The sequence below is a fragment of the Protobothrops mucrosquamatus genome, unplaced genomic scaffold, assembly GCF_001527695.2.
Source record: "Protobothrops mucrosquamatus isolate PMUCROS unplaced genomic scaffold, P.Mucros_1.0 scaffold_234, whole genome shotgun sequence".
NCBI lineage: Eukaryota > Metazoa > Chordata > Lepidosauria > Squamata > Viperidae > Protobothrops > Protobothrops mucrosquamatus.
Window position 1 is genome coordinate 296981 of NW_015386310.1, and position 18115 is coordinate 315095.

Below are 18115 nucleotides of genomic sequence, written 5' to 3' on the forward strand. Positions count from 1 at the left end.
AAAGAATATCCAGACTACTTGGGTTAAGAGATGGTCTATTGAGGGGGCCATTACTTTAAGAGCTGGTGGGACCACTCCTTCTCTAGAAGGGGGAGTTTAACTACCGCCTAAATCCACTCATGCATCCTCTCCTACGCAGCCTTAATTAGCCAGGAGGGGCATGTATCTAACACACAAAAGGCCTAACTAGCAGCTGAGAGGGCCCAGTCCACTTCTTCAGCTTCTGAGGCTCAAACTCTTCCCAGGTCACCTTGCAAAGTGTAACCCCCCACTACTTGCATTGACTCTGCTATAAGGCTGGGGTTCAATGTGCAGCATGTTTTTCACAGCAACCCTTTAGATATATTTTGATACTGCTCCCTCTGAGGGACTAAAATTACATGAAACAGTGCCACTGAGCGACTATCAGCTGATATAGTAAGGGTGGAGAGATAGGCCTTAATAGCAAGCTTACTTCATGGTCTTTGCTCTATGTCTCTCACCAGTGATGCTTTAGGTGTCTCTTAGCCCTCTTAAGTTCCCTCAATTACATCAAATACTTCAGGAAACCTGGGCATGGAGAGTCTGTTCAGGTGCAATCTGATCTAAAGCGGTTGCCTCTTTGCTACTCTCATGCAACCACCAAAACTTCAGATTGAGTAGCAGGTTTTCTGAAATAATTCTGGAACCCAATTAGTCCATTAGTTGGTAGGAGTGGGACGATGCAATAGTCTTGATCTCCATGCAGAGGGGGATGGTACCCAAGAATTTGAGGTTCACTAGTGAGTGATTTATCCATGGCAGAGGAGAAATCAAGATCTCCCCCAAATCCAGAGCATCTGCCATTGCTCTGGGCAGGAAATCCAGATTTGGTATATTACCACTAAGTTAGGCCCTTGACTCTCACATTATCCTTATTGGAATCTTACAGCCTGCTCCCATCCCTTCAGACCCCTTCCCCCTTCATAGCAATACATGTCCTGATCTGTGGCTCCCATCTCATACACAATTCCTGAGGTCTTTGCTACCTAAAGTGCTTCCGCATAGACCTCAGTGCTTATGGGTAGTCAGAAAACTTATTCAGCCTTCAAATTATAATCCAACAGCACTCAGGGTTCTCTCACTGGATTGCTGAGCACCCCACTACACAAGGTACACCTTCCCTTCATGGCTCTCACTCGAGGTGAACTCCTTCACTCACCAAACCCTCCAGCTGTTATCAGTCCCAATCTTCTTGCAGTCTGTTTTCTTGACCAGTTTATAATAGCTGCATACACATTTGTTTTATTGTCCTCCAGCTAAATAACTCAAAATGGCTTCCAGTCTTGAAGGGTGGGTGAAGGAGAGCCATGGGGCAATCACCTGCCTACTCCTGTCCTATGCCCGCTGCAGCAAACCTTTACTTCCAGATGATCTTAGTTGGCTGGTAGCTTTCATTTGCATCCTGGTCGATGTTTCACTCAGCTTCCTCCTTTGTCAGCGTGATTTCCTATTACGTGGGCATGGGTGCTGGCATCTTTCTCTCTAGATATAATAGCCAGCTTAACAGTCTAACAGTCCTGCGATTGTGCCACCAATTATATCACCGAAAGCAAGTAGAATACATTTATTAAGCCAGCAATTGTTCAATCAGTACACTTTTATTAGAAACTGCCATGTTGATAGTTTTGGAAATGAAAAAATGTTTTGGGGCAGAGAACATACTTTTAAAAAAACAATAATCTTGTGTACAGCAGTAATGCATGATCTAAACAAAAGCATTAAAGGTTCTCTAACTTTGATCTGACATTCTTCATAATAACTTTTAGGTATATTGCAGATACATATATCCATTTCCCCAACTTCTAAAATCAATACAGGATCAGAATAATTATTCATCAATATACAAGTTCAGTAAGGTGGTTAAGATGTTTTCCAATTTTGTATGGATTCTTAGGTAGAACTATGTTGGCTAGTTACAGAAATATTCCTTGTGGATTCATGTATTTCCAGCAATCTAATACAACCTAGTGACAAGTCCTCTTGGTCTGTTATGATGACACTTGTTACAACAATCCTGATAGGTGTGAATTCCAGCAATCTGATATAAAATATAAGAACAATTAGCATGCTGAACCAATTACATATAAGCTGATGAAAATTAAGTTTGCACCAGCAACCATTTTGCAGAAGGCATGTTTAAACCCAAAAATTGGATTCAAATTTTTTTCTATCTCCACCTCCCTTATTTGAAGAAAATATATAAATTGCTTAACAAACCTGATTGGATAATCTTGGCTCCTATCTTCCTCTGGTTCACTGTCACACTATTCCAGCAAATAGAGCAGAAAGTCCTGTAAAGAAAGAATGTGCTAGTCAATCATCATACAACAGAGAAAAGAAACCTTTGATGATCAGACATATTTTGTGACAGACTATCAAGGTAGAACAATGATACATATCACTGGAACTAATACCTCCTAATACTTTTCTCTCTCTTTTTTACTTTTAGAAACTGCTATGCCTGTTAGTGCTTACACCACTGTACTACCAGAATACACTCTTTCAAACAGAAGGGGCTCTTCAGGATCTCAGGGCTCTTTCCATTATCCAAATAACATCAAAATAATAAAACATTGCGAATATTGCAACCGTTTTTTAGCTTTAAAAAAATTGTACCATGAATAAATGCTGATAGCACACCTTACAATAATACTCTTAGTAATGTTCTAAGTATCACACACAACAGGGCAAATTTGCTTAAGTAATATTGGAAATCTAACAAAATTTCTTTTCTAAATTTACTGGCATAATTTCTCATATAAGGCATTGAACAATGCAATTCTGTTTTGCCTGTAAAAAGTTGAATACAAATCTATTTTCAGACTTCTGTACTTTCTCTTCAACTATGAATGTCAACTTCTATTCAGCTTTACAGGAAACACACTTCATCTCACCTGAGGGAGGGTTAGCCCCAACCCTTGTGACTTCCCCAAAACCTCTTAAAATGTAGCTTTATCAGGTCTGGTTAACCACTGCCAACAGGGTGCCTATGTTCACTGCATCATGTACAAGATTCTAATGTATTCCCTCTTATCACCTTTATTTATACTTATTTTAAATGGCATTTGTTTGTTGGTTTGATTGTATGTATGCCACCTGGGTATAAAATGGGAAGCCATATAAATTTAATCCATAAACAAACAATTATAATCTCAGATTAGGTGTATTATGAGATGTTGGCAAATAGGTGTATTATTTAGTATTACTTTGAAGAAAGAAAATCTACTTACTTTATAGTGTGGTTTTTAAATCCTAGGTGAAGCAGCAGTCTCGTTCAATATTTCAGTGGTCAATGATTATTATTTAGGGCAGAATAACCACTATAATCTTCTCCCCTGCAAACAATAAGTATCACTTAAAGAAGTTCATTCAAAATTTCAAAAATATTTAAATGATTATACAGTTTTAACAGGATATTTCAGGCCTAGGTGACACTGTTCACCAAGTCCTCAGAAGATTCCCCAAGTTAACATGATTTTTCTCCCATATTTAAGCCCTTGTTCAAAATTATGAAGTTATCTTAAGAAGTGGGAATAGAAAGTTCCCACACTCAAACTAGATTTTATTAGGAAACATCAATCCAAGTAACAATCCAAGTTTTCATAAAACACAAAGAGACTGGAAAAAAATGAGAACAGAGAGGTGGCTGAATGGATCTGAATATTGTTTTAGCTGACTGCCTTCCTCCTCCTTGAAGTGGAATGTCAAGTTATAGGAGCCTGGCAGAACCTCCCCCCCAGGATTAGGAAAAAAAACAAACCCCAAACAGATAAGAGGTCCAGGTTCTAGGGTCCAACGAGACCCTAGATTTGCCCAATAAATTTGCCAATAACAAAGGTCTGTTTGCTGCAGCAACAAGAATGGAGCTCTATGGGAGAAAAGATGCAGACATGAGCAAAAGAGTTACCTCGAAATACAGGACTATTTCCACAAATGAACTAGCCAAGAGCAGCTTTCGTCTCACATGGATCGCACTGAAGGAGGACAACACACTTCGGGGTCTCCAAGGACACTGGCTTCCACATGCTAGCAGAGAATTCTCACAGTGTAAGAACAGGACAGACCTAACTACAGGTAAGGCCAGCTAAGCATCAGTCCAGCCTTAAAGCTGAACAGAAGCCTTAGGCCTTCCAAATGTCAAAAGCTTATTTCTCTACCAGCTCAAAGCCATTTATTTCTCAAACGACCAAGTAGGGCATTCCCTACTTTTGGAAGTGTTTGTATAAGCAAAGGAAGTTCTTTTCCATGCCCTCCACTCTAGGAATACCAATATTAAAATGCATTACAGTTAAAGCAAGTAGCAACCCATGAAGGTTACTCAGTGAACATATTTGAAAAATTTAGAAATGTTACAAATTCAAGTATCACCATACAGCTTATAAATTTAGCATCTTGTTTCTTCTATGGCAGTATAGACTTGCAAACCAGAAATATTAATTAATCAATACTAGTCAGAGTCAAATCTTAGTTAAACTCACTATTGAACGGCACGTTTAAAAACTATTTAAGTGCCACTGTATCGAGAAATCCCACTGGGATCCTTTTAGCAAGTCTCTAAAGTTCTTTCATCAACAGTCATCACTGGGCTGCAATTTTTATTTCAGCCACTACCCCCTCCTAGAAGTAAAAAAGATTTCCCTAAGTAGTATTGCAATGTTGATCCCAATACACTTTGAAACATTCTAGAACAAATATATTGGCCATACTTGAGTCATATTTGATAATATTCATTTACAATCTAATACTCATCTGATATTAAGATACATTTAGACTCTTGTATAGATAATGGTGTTAAATTATGCTAGGGTGGGGGGTCTTCAAACTTGGCCCTTTTATGACTTGTGGACTTCAACTCCCAGAATTCCTCAGCCAAGCTGGCTAAGGAATTCTGGGAGTTGAAGTCCACAAGTCATAAAAGGGCCAAGGTTGAAGACCCCTATGCTAGGGCATTGTTTAAACACATTTAGGAGGAAATACAGCTATCTATAATTATCCCTCCTGATTTGTCAGATTTTTGCATTTTTATTTCATACTTTTTAAAAAACTCTTAGCATACATAAACCCCTCATTACTCACGATACCAGGTCAGGGCCCTTATCTAAAATGCTTTTACTTACTAGCTACTAAACTATCAAAGATGTGTAATGCAAACATTAGGAACAGAGAATTGTTTCAGATGGGATTTTAATGGGCTTCGTAAAGCCAAAACCTCAGTACAGGAAATTCCTTATTCACTTCAAATACAATTAATTGAAATTATGCATATTTCTTCCAGTAAAAAAATGGACAATATAAACAAACATTTTCAAGAACCTCTCAAAGCATTCAAGTTATAGGTTTACTTTACATTAAAATAGCTTTTACTATGATCAATGTAGTAATACCAATATCTTTAATAATATCAAGATTCTTTTGCCTTGCCACCCTTGCTTGTTATGCCAAGAGATGAACATCAAATGATTGTACTTTTTCAAGAGTCTGGTCAGCTTCCAACAGGTTTACTTTGTAGGGCCCCATGTGTCAAGTTAAAAAAACTTAGATTGCAAAGGCAAGACAAATAAAACTGGATTTAAAAAATGCTTAAAAACCACTTAAAAAAACCCCTTGAGTAAAGTCTAACAGGCTATCTTGTAGAGGAAGCTTTCAGGCTACATGTGATAAAAGCTATATAAGGGGAAGATCATGTAGGTAATTAAACAAGATTCAGCGAAGCTCCAAAAATCTTTATAAATACAGCCATTGGAAGGACGATCTCGAGTCAGGAAGGATTTTTACTCGGTGTGAGCTGAGGACAAGAAGCAGGTATAATCATAAAGGCACAGGTTTATGGACATGTTGCAGCAATTCATCACTCCTAAACTTTTAGATTAGTGTTGCTAGGAATCTCGGACCCTCCCCCACTTAGCACTCAGATAACTTCTCAATTAAAAATTTAACTCTTTAAGGTCCAAACATGCACTCAATTTATTCATCAGTAATGCGATTGAAGGCCTGCAATCAATGGCAAATACATGGAAAAAACACGTGTTTGATTTTAACTCAGTAGCTGTACGTTACTGCCACTATCCAGTGTAAGTTGGAGCACTGAAAGTTTAAGGGCATTTTGGAAAGACACTTTTTCACTCCCTTTCCAACGCCTACTTACCTCAGTTGTCATAGCTGTCTCTATAAGAACCTCCTGAGGAGTATCGATCATTGTAGCTTCCTTGACTTCTGAAAACAAGGAATAACGTTTTATGCCTCTTCTCTATAGAATGGATTTGTAAAATAAAATTTGTACTACAATTACCTGCTGTAGTCACGTGAACTACTGTAGCCCCCACTGCGGCTATCGTAACGTCCACCATAGCTTCTGTCTCCACCATAGCTTCTGTCTCCGCCATAGCTTCTGTCTCCACCTATAATTAAAAAGTTTCAATGACAGCTGAATTGCAGAAACCCATCTCTTTCACCTTTAGTTCAATGCATTAAACATTTATCATAGGTGTCTTGCTCTTACCCCGGGAATAGCCACGACCTCGTCCCCTGCCTCCAAAGTAGCCACCTCTGGATCCACGAGAAGATTTCCCAGCATGATCAACTCTGATCTGGCGCCCATCTATAGACTGATAATGAACAAATACTTCAGAAGTGATTGTCAGGGAATGGAACTGATTATTCTTACACCACATTCTTCTAGATATAAAACCATTTTTATGTCTTAAAACAGGATTTTAGCCAATGAATATGAATGCTAAGTGACATAATTTATATTTATAATAAAGCTACCACTCATAATTTATTTATTAAATATAAAACCCCCTCAACATGAGAACAATTCTAGGCACCTTACACTTTAAACAAATGTGAAACAACATTTAAAAAACCATGTCAGGACAAAACATTCTTTTGCAGAGTGTAGCTTCAAGTCAACGTTTGACTCTTGGAGACTGCCTGAATAAGTCCCTATACTTTTCCTGGCAAGGTTTTCAAAAATAGTTTGTCCCTGCTTGCTTCCTATGACCAAGAATGATTGGCCCAAGGTGACTCAACTGGCTTTGTGTCTAAGATAGGGCTAGAAATCATGGCTTCTGACGCCTTAATCACTACCCCAAACCTGTTGTCTCCCTAACACTGTAAACAGATTGCATATCCCATATAAATCACAACAAGCAATAGCTTGGACAACCCTACCCCAAAAGCCTGGGAGAACCACCAAATAGTTGCTACAATATGGAATGTGTGGTAAACCTATGTTGCATGTAATTATTTACACAATCATGTAAAAGTTCAACCAGTAAAATTTAAATATTCTAAGATGAACTTTCAAATCCAATATGCTATCCTAGCCTCTTCAAACTAGGTATCTTCCAGATATATTGGGATCCAACTTAAGATTAGTTAAAACATAGCTGGAGGGCTTAAAATGGGGAAGGCCAGACTAGTCCTTAACCATACCAGCTCTTTGGAAGACTACAATATAGAAATAATTATTTTCAACTGTTAGAGATTAATTTATTTCCAAAAGTCATATCAATCCAAGCGCAGTGATCTACTTAATTTATCTTGCTGTATTAACATAGGCAGTTACTATATTTAAGATCTTTTACACAGTACTCCTCTTAGAAGATCCAGGAAATTTAGAAACTCTTTTGGCTCTTAAAATGGTAAATTTAATAAACAAACAATAAACTGACATATATAAACTGAAAGCCCTCCCATTTTATTTAGTATTGCAAGAAAATCATCATGCCATTCCCTTTCAAGATGAACTTCATGGAAAATGGGAAAAAATAGTGACTTAGTTTACAGTAACATCACTCAATATACCTCTATACTCTTGCAACACATTCTTACTTCCAGGATGCCCATGTTAGCTCACATTTTTCACCTCTCAGGAATATTTTGAGTGAGGTTATCGTAAACTCAGTCTCAACTCAATCGACTCTTCCTTCATAGATTTGTTCTACAGTTTAATCCTCATTTGTTCCCTCATTCCAACTACTGCCTTCAGCATCCTCTGTGTTAGCAGTATGCCAAATGTACTTTTTTGCTGATGAAAAGCAGGCAACAGAAAGTTATTTTGCATGAGAGTCATTCTAGCTTGCATGGAATAAGTGATAAACTTTGAAGGAAACTATATTTGTGAATACTGACCAAATTGTATCAAAACTTATCATTTCCTTACTAATAGCCAATAATGATATGCATAGCATGGGTATCATGGAGTCCATCTCACTAAATACACTACATATATTTAGACTGTGGCCATAACAAATAATATAATTTTGAAAAAAAAATCTCACCTCTCCATTCATTGATCTCATGGCATCTGATGCATGATCAGGATTGGCAAAGGTGATAAAACCAAAGCCTCTTGATCGCTGTGTTTCTTTGTCTTTGATCACAACAACTGAGTGTACAGGAAGAAAAAAAAAGTCATTCATCTCGATTGGTTAACTTCAACAGCAACTCATTCCCCTTTATTAGCCAAACACATTACCTTCAGAAATAGGACCAAAAGAGCTGAAATGCTGTTCGAGGCCTTGTTCATCAGTATCAAAGTTCAGTCCCCCAACAAATAGTTTTCCTTCTTCAGAAGACATAATGGTGACAGTCTGAATAATAAACGAAAAGAAAGTAAGTGAAATAAGTAACCTTTATTGTCACTTTTTTTTTCTGTGAACACATTGGCACACGTTAAAAAAAATTAAATTCTGATGCCTGCTCTCAAAAGTATGTGCGTACACACACACACACAGGTACACAGACACGTATATATACATATATATAAATCACAGACATATACAATACACTAGCCATATTTCCTTACGGGAGACGTAAACCAAACGACTGAGAGTCCACCAGGCCCAGTAACAAAACCTCGAAAAGCACTGAGGACTTTCTATTATTCCACACGCCGCCACCACGGCGTGGGTAATTCCGGCGAATCTACCAATGGAGTATCGCCAGGCCTGAATTGAGCACATGGCTCCGAACGTCACAGGCCATCCGGAATTCCACGTGATCTTAACCGTTCTTCCAGGCCGCTAAGCGGAAGCTGCCCCCACGAGCCTGTTCCGCCCTCCTCGTCTTTCAAAGTTAACTTTACCTAGCGCCCCGTTTGGGTTCAGGATCCTTAAAAAAAGACGCCTTAGGCCACGCTCCCCCGCCAGCAAAGACGCCCAAGCTGTTCTTTGCCCGGGAACAAAGCGGCAGAAGCCTTGCGGCGGCTTGAGAAGGAGACGAGACCGAGTTTCTACCGCTGCGCCCCGAGCGCCATTTTGTTAATCCCGCGCGAGGGAACGTTTTGTTCCTTCGTACTGCCACTGTCCCCCCCACCACCCAACACTCCATGCACTCCACCACGCATGCGCACTGCCACCTTATTTTCTTCGGCAGTTGGCGAAGCTTTCGGGACGCGAGCTTTTCGCTTTCCTAAAGCCTGCCGCGCACACGCGGTCGGGAGCACACGCGCGCCTCTCGCTCCTCAAGAACAGGAGGCCGTCCTTTCCCTGTAAATAGGCTAAGGGCAGTTTTTTTTCCACTCCCCTCATGGGGGGTGGTGGGGTTAAAAACTTTGGAGTTTACTTACGAGAAGTCGCCTGGGCTGGACGTACTCAAAATGAGGCCAAAACACCGCCCGCGCGACGCTTATATTGGGTCCCGCCCCCGATCGCGATCACGTGGCCTCCACAGGGCCGTTCTATGGCTGTCGGGTGCTGCAGCGCGGGTAAAGCGGCCGGATCGCGCTTTTGCTACCGTTTCCTCTTGCCGGATGTGTAGCGCCCCGGAAAGGAAGCTCTCGAGGCAGAGTCCTTTCGGTTGACTCGTAGGTGGGCCTTAAGTGCTAACGTGACCGCACGCACGATCCCTAGCTTATTTGACGTGAAAGTGTCTTCTGGATGGTTTCACGTAATTACGTTCTGACACGTGTACTTGTAAAGTTGTTTTTAATCCCGCCTTTGTTAATTTTATTTTAGTGAATCTGCTTTTACTTTCGGTTCTGACTGCCCGATTCCACGTGTGTATAAAGGAGTATAAATCCTTCCATTCCCCACCATCTAATCAGAGTTGAAGAAGTTTCTTGGATAAGAAGTGAAATGTTTTCAAAGAAAAACAAAGTCCAGTTGCCTTGTAAAAAAGCATCTTTGGGACAACTATGGCCTGAATGACTGAGAATCTCCATAGACGTGTGTAGCAAAAGGACGGGAACAGGAAGAAGCAGGCAGGTGTTTCCAAACGAGTATGATTGTCAAAACTAGAGTGCAGAATTCTGGGCGGCCACGAGATGGCGGCAGAGAGCTAGAATTCTCCGCACTTCAGGAGCTACCACTTTCTGTTCCTACCACTTTTTCCAGCCGAGATGAAGATACCCTATGAAAGAGTTTGAGAAATTAATGCTCTCGTCTTTTCCCTTGTGGGAAGTCAGCCCCCCAGAGAAGGAAATATTAAAAGGGCAGAAAAATATATTTCCTCCCAGGATTCTAAAGAGACAGAAAAACATGCCCAGTTTTTCTTAATAGCCCCAAGTCTGCCTCCCCCAAGTAGAAGCCAGCTCTGTACAAATGCAGATGTAAACCATCAGGAAAGTTGGAGCTAGGAGATTAGGAAGACAAAGACATAAAATCTGCATACCCCACCTGAGACAGCACATGGTAGGATTAACTCACAAAGGCCAAAGGGCATACCCAAACTCAGGTCAGAATACATGACACAGGAAATAGCCTCAAAACAGGAACAGGAAATAGTTCAAAACAAAAGGTTTCAGAGGGTATAAAAACCTACTTCCTACATGTGTTCAGTCCTTTTTCTCTCCTCTTTGCTGCCAGAACCATCTTCCTGTCTGGCTCTCCTCTCCAATAAACTACAACCTTCTTCCCAAAGCAGTTGCCATGTTTATTCCCAGCTTGGATGAACCAGGATGAAGACTTTCCTTCCAACACCCTGATCGAGCAACGGGGATTTGCGGATCTTGAGTTGGTGTATTCTGACATAAAGGTCGCCTAGAGAAGAAATGCCTGTTTGGCCACAAAAGGGAGAAAGGCTGGAAAGAAACTTTTATCATATGTGGTTCTTTTTTGGGTTTTGGTTTGTTCTTTTTTGCATGCCACCATTATTGAGTTGAGCAGTCTTACAAATCCAGTAATAAGTATTTTTTTCTGAAGAGTTTTTAAATGATGAGAGCTGAACAATCTAATTATGTCCATGTCTACTCAGGAGATCCTTTGAAAGGGGAGGGGGGATTGATCAGCACGATGCTTTCTAAATACAGTGACCGCTTACTCCCATAATCACCCAGTCAGCACAATCAGTTGTTGGTACCCTCATCAAATACTAAGGGAATTAGAAAACACCATTACTTCAATTCTCCTGTCCCCAATGTGTGAAAGAGCAGATGGGACCTAGAGGTATCTCTTATGACTATGGAGATGCAAGTTTTGCCATACGTGAAAATTTCATTCTGAACCTTTTCCATTCTAGCAGACAAGATAACTTGAGTTTTACAAACAAAGCTGTCTCTGGCATGTACTGTAGTTGCTAGGATAAGCACAAAAGGTTGCCATTGCATCTCCTTTTCCCCCTGGGTTTGGCGTATATTTAAAGACAGGAAGTGTTGCTGAGAGGATCATGATCTGCTCCTGCTTGATTATTAGGATAGCCTGAATATATTATCCCCCAAATAAATGCTGTTTGTAAATAGCAAACAAGATTCTAAAATGGGTCTTCAAACTTGGCCCTTTTATGACTTGTGGACTTCAACTCCCAGAATTCCTCAGCCAGCGTGCCTGGCTGAGGAATTCTGGGGGTTGAAGTCCACAAGTCATAAAAGGGCCAAGTTTGAAGACCCCTGTTCTAAAACATATGAAGGCATTTAAACAAGGTAACTAAAACATATGAAGAACAGTTGCAGGAATTCGATTTGTCCAATCTACTGAAAAGAAGGACAAGGGATGACATGATAGCAACATTCCAATATCTGAGGGGCTTCCACAAAGAAGAGGTTAAGCTATTTTCCAAAGCATCGGAAGGCAATACAAGAAACAATGGAAACTAATCAAGGAGAGAAGCAGCCTAGAACTGAGGAGAAATGTCCTAACAGTGAGAACAGTTAAACAGTGGAACATCTTGCCTTCAGAAGTTGTGAGTGCTCCAACATTGGTGGCTTATAAGAAGAGACTGGACAGCCACTTGTGTGGAATGGTATAAAGTCTCCTGCTTGAGCAGGTGGTTGGACTAGAACAGGGGTAAGCAACCTTGGCTCTTTTATGACTCGTGGACTTCAACTCCCAGAATTACTGAGCCAGCATGGCCGGCTCAGGAATTCTGGGAGTTGAAGTCCATGAGTCATAAAAGAGCCAAGGTTGCCTACCCCTGGAGTAGAAGATCTCCAAGGTCCCTTCCAACTCTGTTGTTCATTTGGAAAGGACATATTTGCAGTCTGGAAATATTCCTTGATCCTCTGCTGTTAACTGGATTTGCAGGTGATAGGTGTGGAAAGGAGTTGTTTTTTGGGGTTATTATAACCAAGACATCTATACTGCTGTATAGGGTTCAAAGCAGCATACACAACCCTCCTGCAGAAAATAAGGATAATAGGGATCTTGCCACTTTTGTTTGAATTAGAACAATGGCATAAAGGAGACCTGCAGCATACCCACTCTGCTGGAATTTACTGAGTGGGCAGAAATGATTGGAGATAAGTGATCCCTCAGATATCCAGACCTGATGCCATACAGTCATTCATTAATAATAATAATAATAATAATAATAATAATAATAATAATAATAATAATAATAATAATAATAATAATAATAATAATAAAGTTGGAAGGAACCTTGAAGGTCATCTAGTCCAACCCCCTGCTCAGGCAGGAAAACTAGCCCCTTTCCTCACATTTTTTATTGTAGTTTGCAAAGTGAAACAAGAGAGTGTCAGAAGCTGAGAAGTAGCATGAAACAATCATTTTGAAAGGCAAAGCTGTCATTGAATGACCAGCATCAAGTGTGTGAAAAATATTCAGAAAATATTCTCGGGAGTTGAAATGTAGGTATAGCAGAAGTGGTAGGCTAGAAAGGGATTGAATCTTGATTCTATTTTTATATCTCTTTTACCTGGATTTAAAGTCAGGGTTAGGGTTTTATATCTCTTTTACTCGGTTTTAAAGTCAGGCTTGACAGTACCTGAGAAAAAAGGTTATCCATGGTGCCCAAGAAATATTATCATCTCTCTCTGCAGGCTTGTACTTTCCAGTTGCTGGACTAAGACATTTTTCACTCCGTGATATAATAAGCATTATGCTGTGTGAGGGTAATTGTCAGGCTGAAAACCAAGAATGACACATGATTCTTCCAAATTGAGGTCTTTATTGTTCCACACCTATAGACAAAATCTTGCCAGACTGAGCACTCTACTATCTGCATCTACAATATATTCTGTGTACTATTAGGGAGGAGCTGTCTTCACCCTCTTTCGACTCTTACTCCTCTAGAATGCACCCCCTCCCTCTTGGGAATCTTTGCTTACTGCACTCCATCACAGTAATAGAAATTAAATTTCAATTCAGTGTGCATAGAGAAACATGTTGTTACAGGGCTGAACTGGACTGTTGTGGGAAAGTAATGGAAGAGGAATGGTATACATGTTCCCCTGAAGGAAAAACACTGCAAGACACTGCAACTGTCATAAATATATGCCAGTTGGCAAGGATTCAAATTTTCATCATGTGACCATGGGGATGCTGGAATGGTCATAAGTGAGAAAAAAAGATCATGCCACTTTTTTCAGTGCCATTATAATTTTAAGCAGTCATTAAACAAATGGTTGTAAGTAGAGGACTACCTGTATATTATTTTATTCAGAGATACAAGTCACATTTGTTTCATTATTCATTTGTTAAAATTAGATGTATTTCTAATCCAGTTGGTCCTCATAGTTTTATGCTTTGTCATCTGCGGCCCAGCTGATTTTGGTTTCTATTCTGTGTCAAGTTGGAACAAGGAAGTTTCAAGCACAAACCCTTTTCAGATTGAAAACATTCTGCATGCCTAGAAAACAGCTTTGCCAGAAAAAAATGAACAAGACACCTTTGGGTATCTTTATTATGATCTCCTCTGCCTGTACTTCTCAGTCCCTGCATGCAAACAGCTCCTAGTCCCAGTGTATACCGGGATCAAGATTAAGAGAGAACACAGAAGTGGACGGGGTAGCTGTAGAGCCCACAGCGCGCAGTGAATTATACCAGTCTTCATGACTACGAGGGCTTTGAGGATGATGGGGGACAGAACAAGGAAAGGGGGCAGAAGTAGGAGAGGGGGGCGGTAGAGTGTAGGTGGAAGGGAAGTGGGGTAAATGAGGATGTGGTCCAAGTGTGGGGGAATATTGGTATTGTCGAGGAGGAGGCACAGGAATGGGGCAGATCGAGAGAACAGCAGGCGTGGTTGGCTTTGGTAGGGCCCGTTCTTGCTTTCGCTGCTTTGCCCGCCGGTTCTGGAACCATACCTGACAAGGACAGAGCAAAAGCAGATTATGAATAATACGGTAAGGGCAAAATTGCATAACAGCCATGTTTGTCTAGAGGGCCAAGAGAGGTTCTTAGCAACTACCCGGCTTTTCTACTCTCAGCTGAAATCCTTCTCAACAGATTTAAGTGATTTAGCTGCTACTGCATCAATAGATTGTGAGTGCCTCAAATTTATGCATGACACTGAATATTTAAAGTTAAATGGATGCCAAATTTCAAACTGATGAACTCATTGATGGGATTAAGAAAATACTCAAATATTATTGGGGAATAAATTCACTTGGAATTCAAAATATAAAAGGAAAGCATGTGGCTTTTAATAGTTAAAACTCAAACATCCTTTAACCTGTAGTGGTATGTAGCAGGGATGGGCAGGGAGTGGGTGGGCACATGATTAATGGACTCAATTTCTTGGGCCCTTGGCCTAGCAGCTTCATGCTAGCAATGAACTCACATCTCTAGCAAACATAATATCTTGCGTGCCTGACAGCCATTTGAGGAGGAAAAGGAAGGGCTGCCAGAAAACGTTTTAAAGCAAAATAGATAGTTCTGTCCATATTCTGTGAATTGCATCCAGGGTGAATTTCCATTAGCACTCTTGATGGAAAACAGATTCTTTGGTATAAAGCAAGGGACAACCCATGGCTGCTTTATTTACCCAATTTCTAAAAAGCCTTTTGGGGCTATTTTAATATGTCTAGCAGCCCATTAATCAGAAGTTTTCTGGCTCTGTAGATCAGGTACCTGGATGCGAGCTTCATTGAGTTTGGTAGCCCTGGCCAGTTCTTCTCGGCAATAAATATCAGGGTAATGATTTTTTGTAAAAGCTGTCTCCAGATGGTCTAGTTGATTCTGGCTGAAGGTTGTGCGGTGTCGACGGCGGGTAGGAATGGCAGTTGTATTCAGGGAGTCAGGGACTGCTGGAGAAAGCAGGGACCCTCCAGCCAGGCCAGGGAATTTCTTATAGAGGGAAGCATCAATATCTGGAAGGAAATAAGAAAATTCCCTGATGTCTTGTTCTTCTAATCTGAAAGGAACCTCTATTTAAATATTCCAATATTCAGACTATTCAAATACTCTGAATATGGCCTGCTGCAATTGCCTGAATAATTCCCATCCTTGTGAATGTGGTAGCCAGTACCTAGTACTATATCCAGGAATATCTTTCATTACAAGTGGAATAGAAGCAAAACGCTTTTGAAGATGGATTTATAATAAAGGTAGGCCCTTGTCCAGACCCTCATTTGCCCCATCATCTTAGGTGTTATGCCTAGATGACTAGTTTTCCAAAAATAAAATTTACATAGTTATTAATGGTAATTGATTGTTTAGTTTCCAAAAAATCCTGGGCCAAAAGTACAACAATAAAAAAGAGAGAAGGTTAATATTTAGAAAGGCTTTTCTATAATGAAAACTACTAATTCCATGAATGCTGGGTCCTATTGTATTTATTCTCAGTCCCGGCAGTCTCCTGACTTCCCTCAAAGGTCCTGGACAATGAAGCTTAGCGGATTTTACATATCTTGAGGCTAACTTTTTATGGTGTCAGAATAAGAAAGCCTCAAGATATGGAAATGTCTTTTACTTTAAGTCAGGTACAATGAAAGGTGATTCAAGTCTGCTTACTCATGGGCTGGAGAAGAAAGGAAAGCAACATCATGGGCACACAGCCCAGACAAGATATTATAGGCATGTTTTGTCTTCTGATTAGATGCAAGTGAGGAAACCTCCCACTGGGCACTGAAGAAATGAGGTTTCTCCATTAGCATCTGGGTCTGTGAACTTCCATTTTCAGTACAGTACTATAAAGGGCAGCAGGGATCGTAGGAAATTGGCATAGCAATCCTCAGACTACTTGGAAAGCTGCTGTCATCAGGAAGACCTGAAGCAGGGGATCAACATGAAAAGATCTTCCCAGGCCCCCTCAAACCAGAAGCTAGTTATACCAGCTAGTTATACCATTCAGAATATTCCCCTACTTATTTATTTATTTACTTTGCAGTCCATCAGATTCTGCGTGGTGTACAAAAACATAAAACCAGCCCATAAAACACCATATGCCTATCAAATCGTTTTGTATATTGTACATTGATAGGATGCTAGCATTAATTTGTGGGCAAACCTACCTCATTTTAAAAACTTCCTACATTGTGCAGGATCTGAAAGGTAGTAAAGGGGATTGAGTGAAGTATTGATAATGATGGCACATTTAGGGAAGCCTAACTGTATAGCAGCACTTAAGAAAAGGTACTTTATGAAGGGGGCAGCTGAACCCCATACTCCCATAATTTATATCAGTGGTGGCGAACCTATGGCACGGGTGCCAGAGGCGGCACGCAGAGCCCTCTTTGTGGGCACTTGCACCGTCGCCCCAGTCCTAAGCCTTCAATTGGGTTTTATAAAACCTTTTCGCTTTAGGCCTCCGCCGCTGTGTACAAAAAAAAAAGGTTCAATCTATCAGTCAATTTCAACTTCTCGCGGGGAAAAAAAAGATCTTGCAAAGTTGGAATTGATTGATTGAACTTTTTAGTCCCACCCAGTCTGCCGTTACCACCGTAGCCACGCCCATCCAATGGGCCACACCCACCCAATGGGCCACACCCACCCACCACCTGACGATGCATAAGTGGGTTTTGGGTTGCAGTTTGGTCACTCGGTCTCTAAAAGGTTCGCCATCACTGATCTATATAGACACACATAACAATATCTGAATGGCTGCTTTTTACAATAATAAAAAAGCAAAGGTATGAGAAGACAATAAGGAACACAGTGGCTGCAGCAAGAAATAAAATACTTATTTCCTCATCCTGTCCGTCCGATCCCATCCTATCTTGTTTTGCTTAAGATTCTTCCAGTGCCATTCCCTGCCACACATATATTAATCCATTTTTTATTATGCCAGATAGTTTGACTCATAAACCATGCCAGAGGGCTGGATTTGTCTCTCAGTCTAAGCCACACATGCATCATTAACCAAATCCTATGTACCCTATATATGTACTATATATTCATGTATAAAGTATATAAATATACTGTACTAATACGTACAGTACATTATAAAACATGTCCTCAAGATACAAATGCTACATTTTAAATATTCTTTATATTGGTATACCTTAATATCTTTATTTTTTTGGATAAATTAATGTTTTCTTTCTGCACTCTTAATACAATGTCTTGCAGACCACCCCCAGGTGCTAGTGTTTCCCTTTTTGAAGACCTTTGGTTTAAAGAAACCTGTGGCGTTAAGCTCCTAAGATTGTCTATGAAGGGATACCGTACTTTCACTAGCACTGTTTGGTACAACAAAATACCTCTTAAGAAAAGCAAAAGCCAACATGTTGCGCATCTTTGGCTGAGCATTTATATTTTGATGTTTTTTAATGCTGGCAGCTGGCAGCATCCGATACTGTGATATATTGATAATCAAATCCTGTGGTAGGACAGTATTTTTCTCTCTCAGTTCCATCTCACTAAAATAGCTAAGATTAAGCTTGGGAAATATGATGCTTCAGCCCCCACTCTCTGGGAGAACCTGAGATCGTGAGAGCCAAGGCAACACAATGGCCTTGCCTGAGAAACTAATTAAT

The 18115-nt window shown here is 40.3% G+C and overlaps 2 protein-coding genes and 1 long non-coding RNA gene across 4 annotated transcripts; all 3 read right to left on the reverse strand.

Moving 5' to 3' along the window:
• Positions 1 to 1598: 1598 nt before the first annotated feature.
• Positions 1599 to 4841, reverse strand: LOC107300277. Its single transcript, XR_001549209.1, has 3 exons — positions 3252 to 4841; positions 2239 to 2312; positions 1599 to 2059 (listed from the first exon to the last, which is right to left on the reverse strand). It is a non-coding gene; the product is annotated as an uncharacterized LOC107300277 (long non-coding RNA).
• Positions 4842 to 5188: 347 nt separating this feature from the next.
• On the reverse strand, positions 5189 to 9695 carry LOC107300249 (RNA-binding protein 3). Of its 2 annotated transcripts, none has more exons than XM_015829596.1 (7): positions 9596 to 9695; positions 8504 to 8618; positions 8307 to 8413; positions 6521 to 6626; positions 6311 to 6419; positions 6167 to 6231; positions 5189 to 5806 (listed from the first exon to the last, which is right to left on the reverse strand). In XM_015829596.1, exons 2-6 carry the CDS (start codon positions 8604 to 8606, stop codon positions 6168 to 6170), a joined length of 489 nt encoding a protein of 162 aa, XP_015685082.1. In that variant the 5' UTR covers positions 8607 to 8618; positions 9596 to 9695; the 3' UTR covers positions 5189 to 5806; position 6167. The 2 variants fall into 2 exon arrangements, with proteins under 2 accessions (XP_015685082.1, XP_015685076.1); XM_015829590.1 differs by having other exon boundaries at positions 6167 to 6234; positions 9596 to 9693.
• A 4457-nt stretch (positions 9696 to 14152) lies between these two features.
• On the reverse strand, positions 14153 to 17865 carry LOC107300081 (homeobox protein prophet of Pit-1-like). Its single transcript, XM_015829424.1, has 3 exons — positions 17808 to 17865; positions 15270 to 15508; positions 14153 to 14503 (listed from the first exon to the last, which is right to left on the reverse strand). The coding sequence occupies exons 1-3, from the start codon at positions 17863 to 17865 to the stop codon at positions 14153 to 14155; spliced, it is 648 nt and encodes a 215-aa protein (XP_015684910.1).
• Positions 17866 to 18115: the final 250 nt, after the last annotated feature.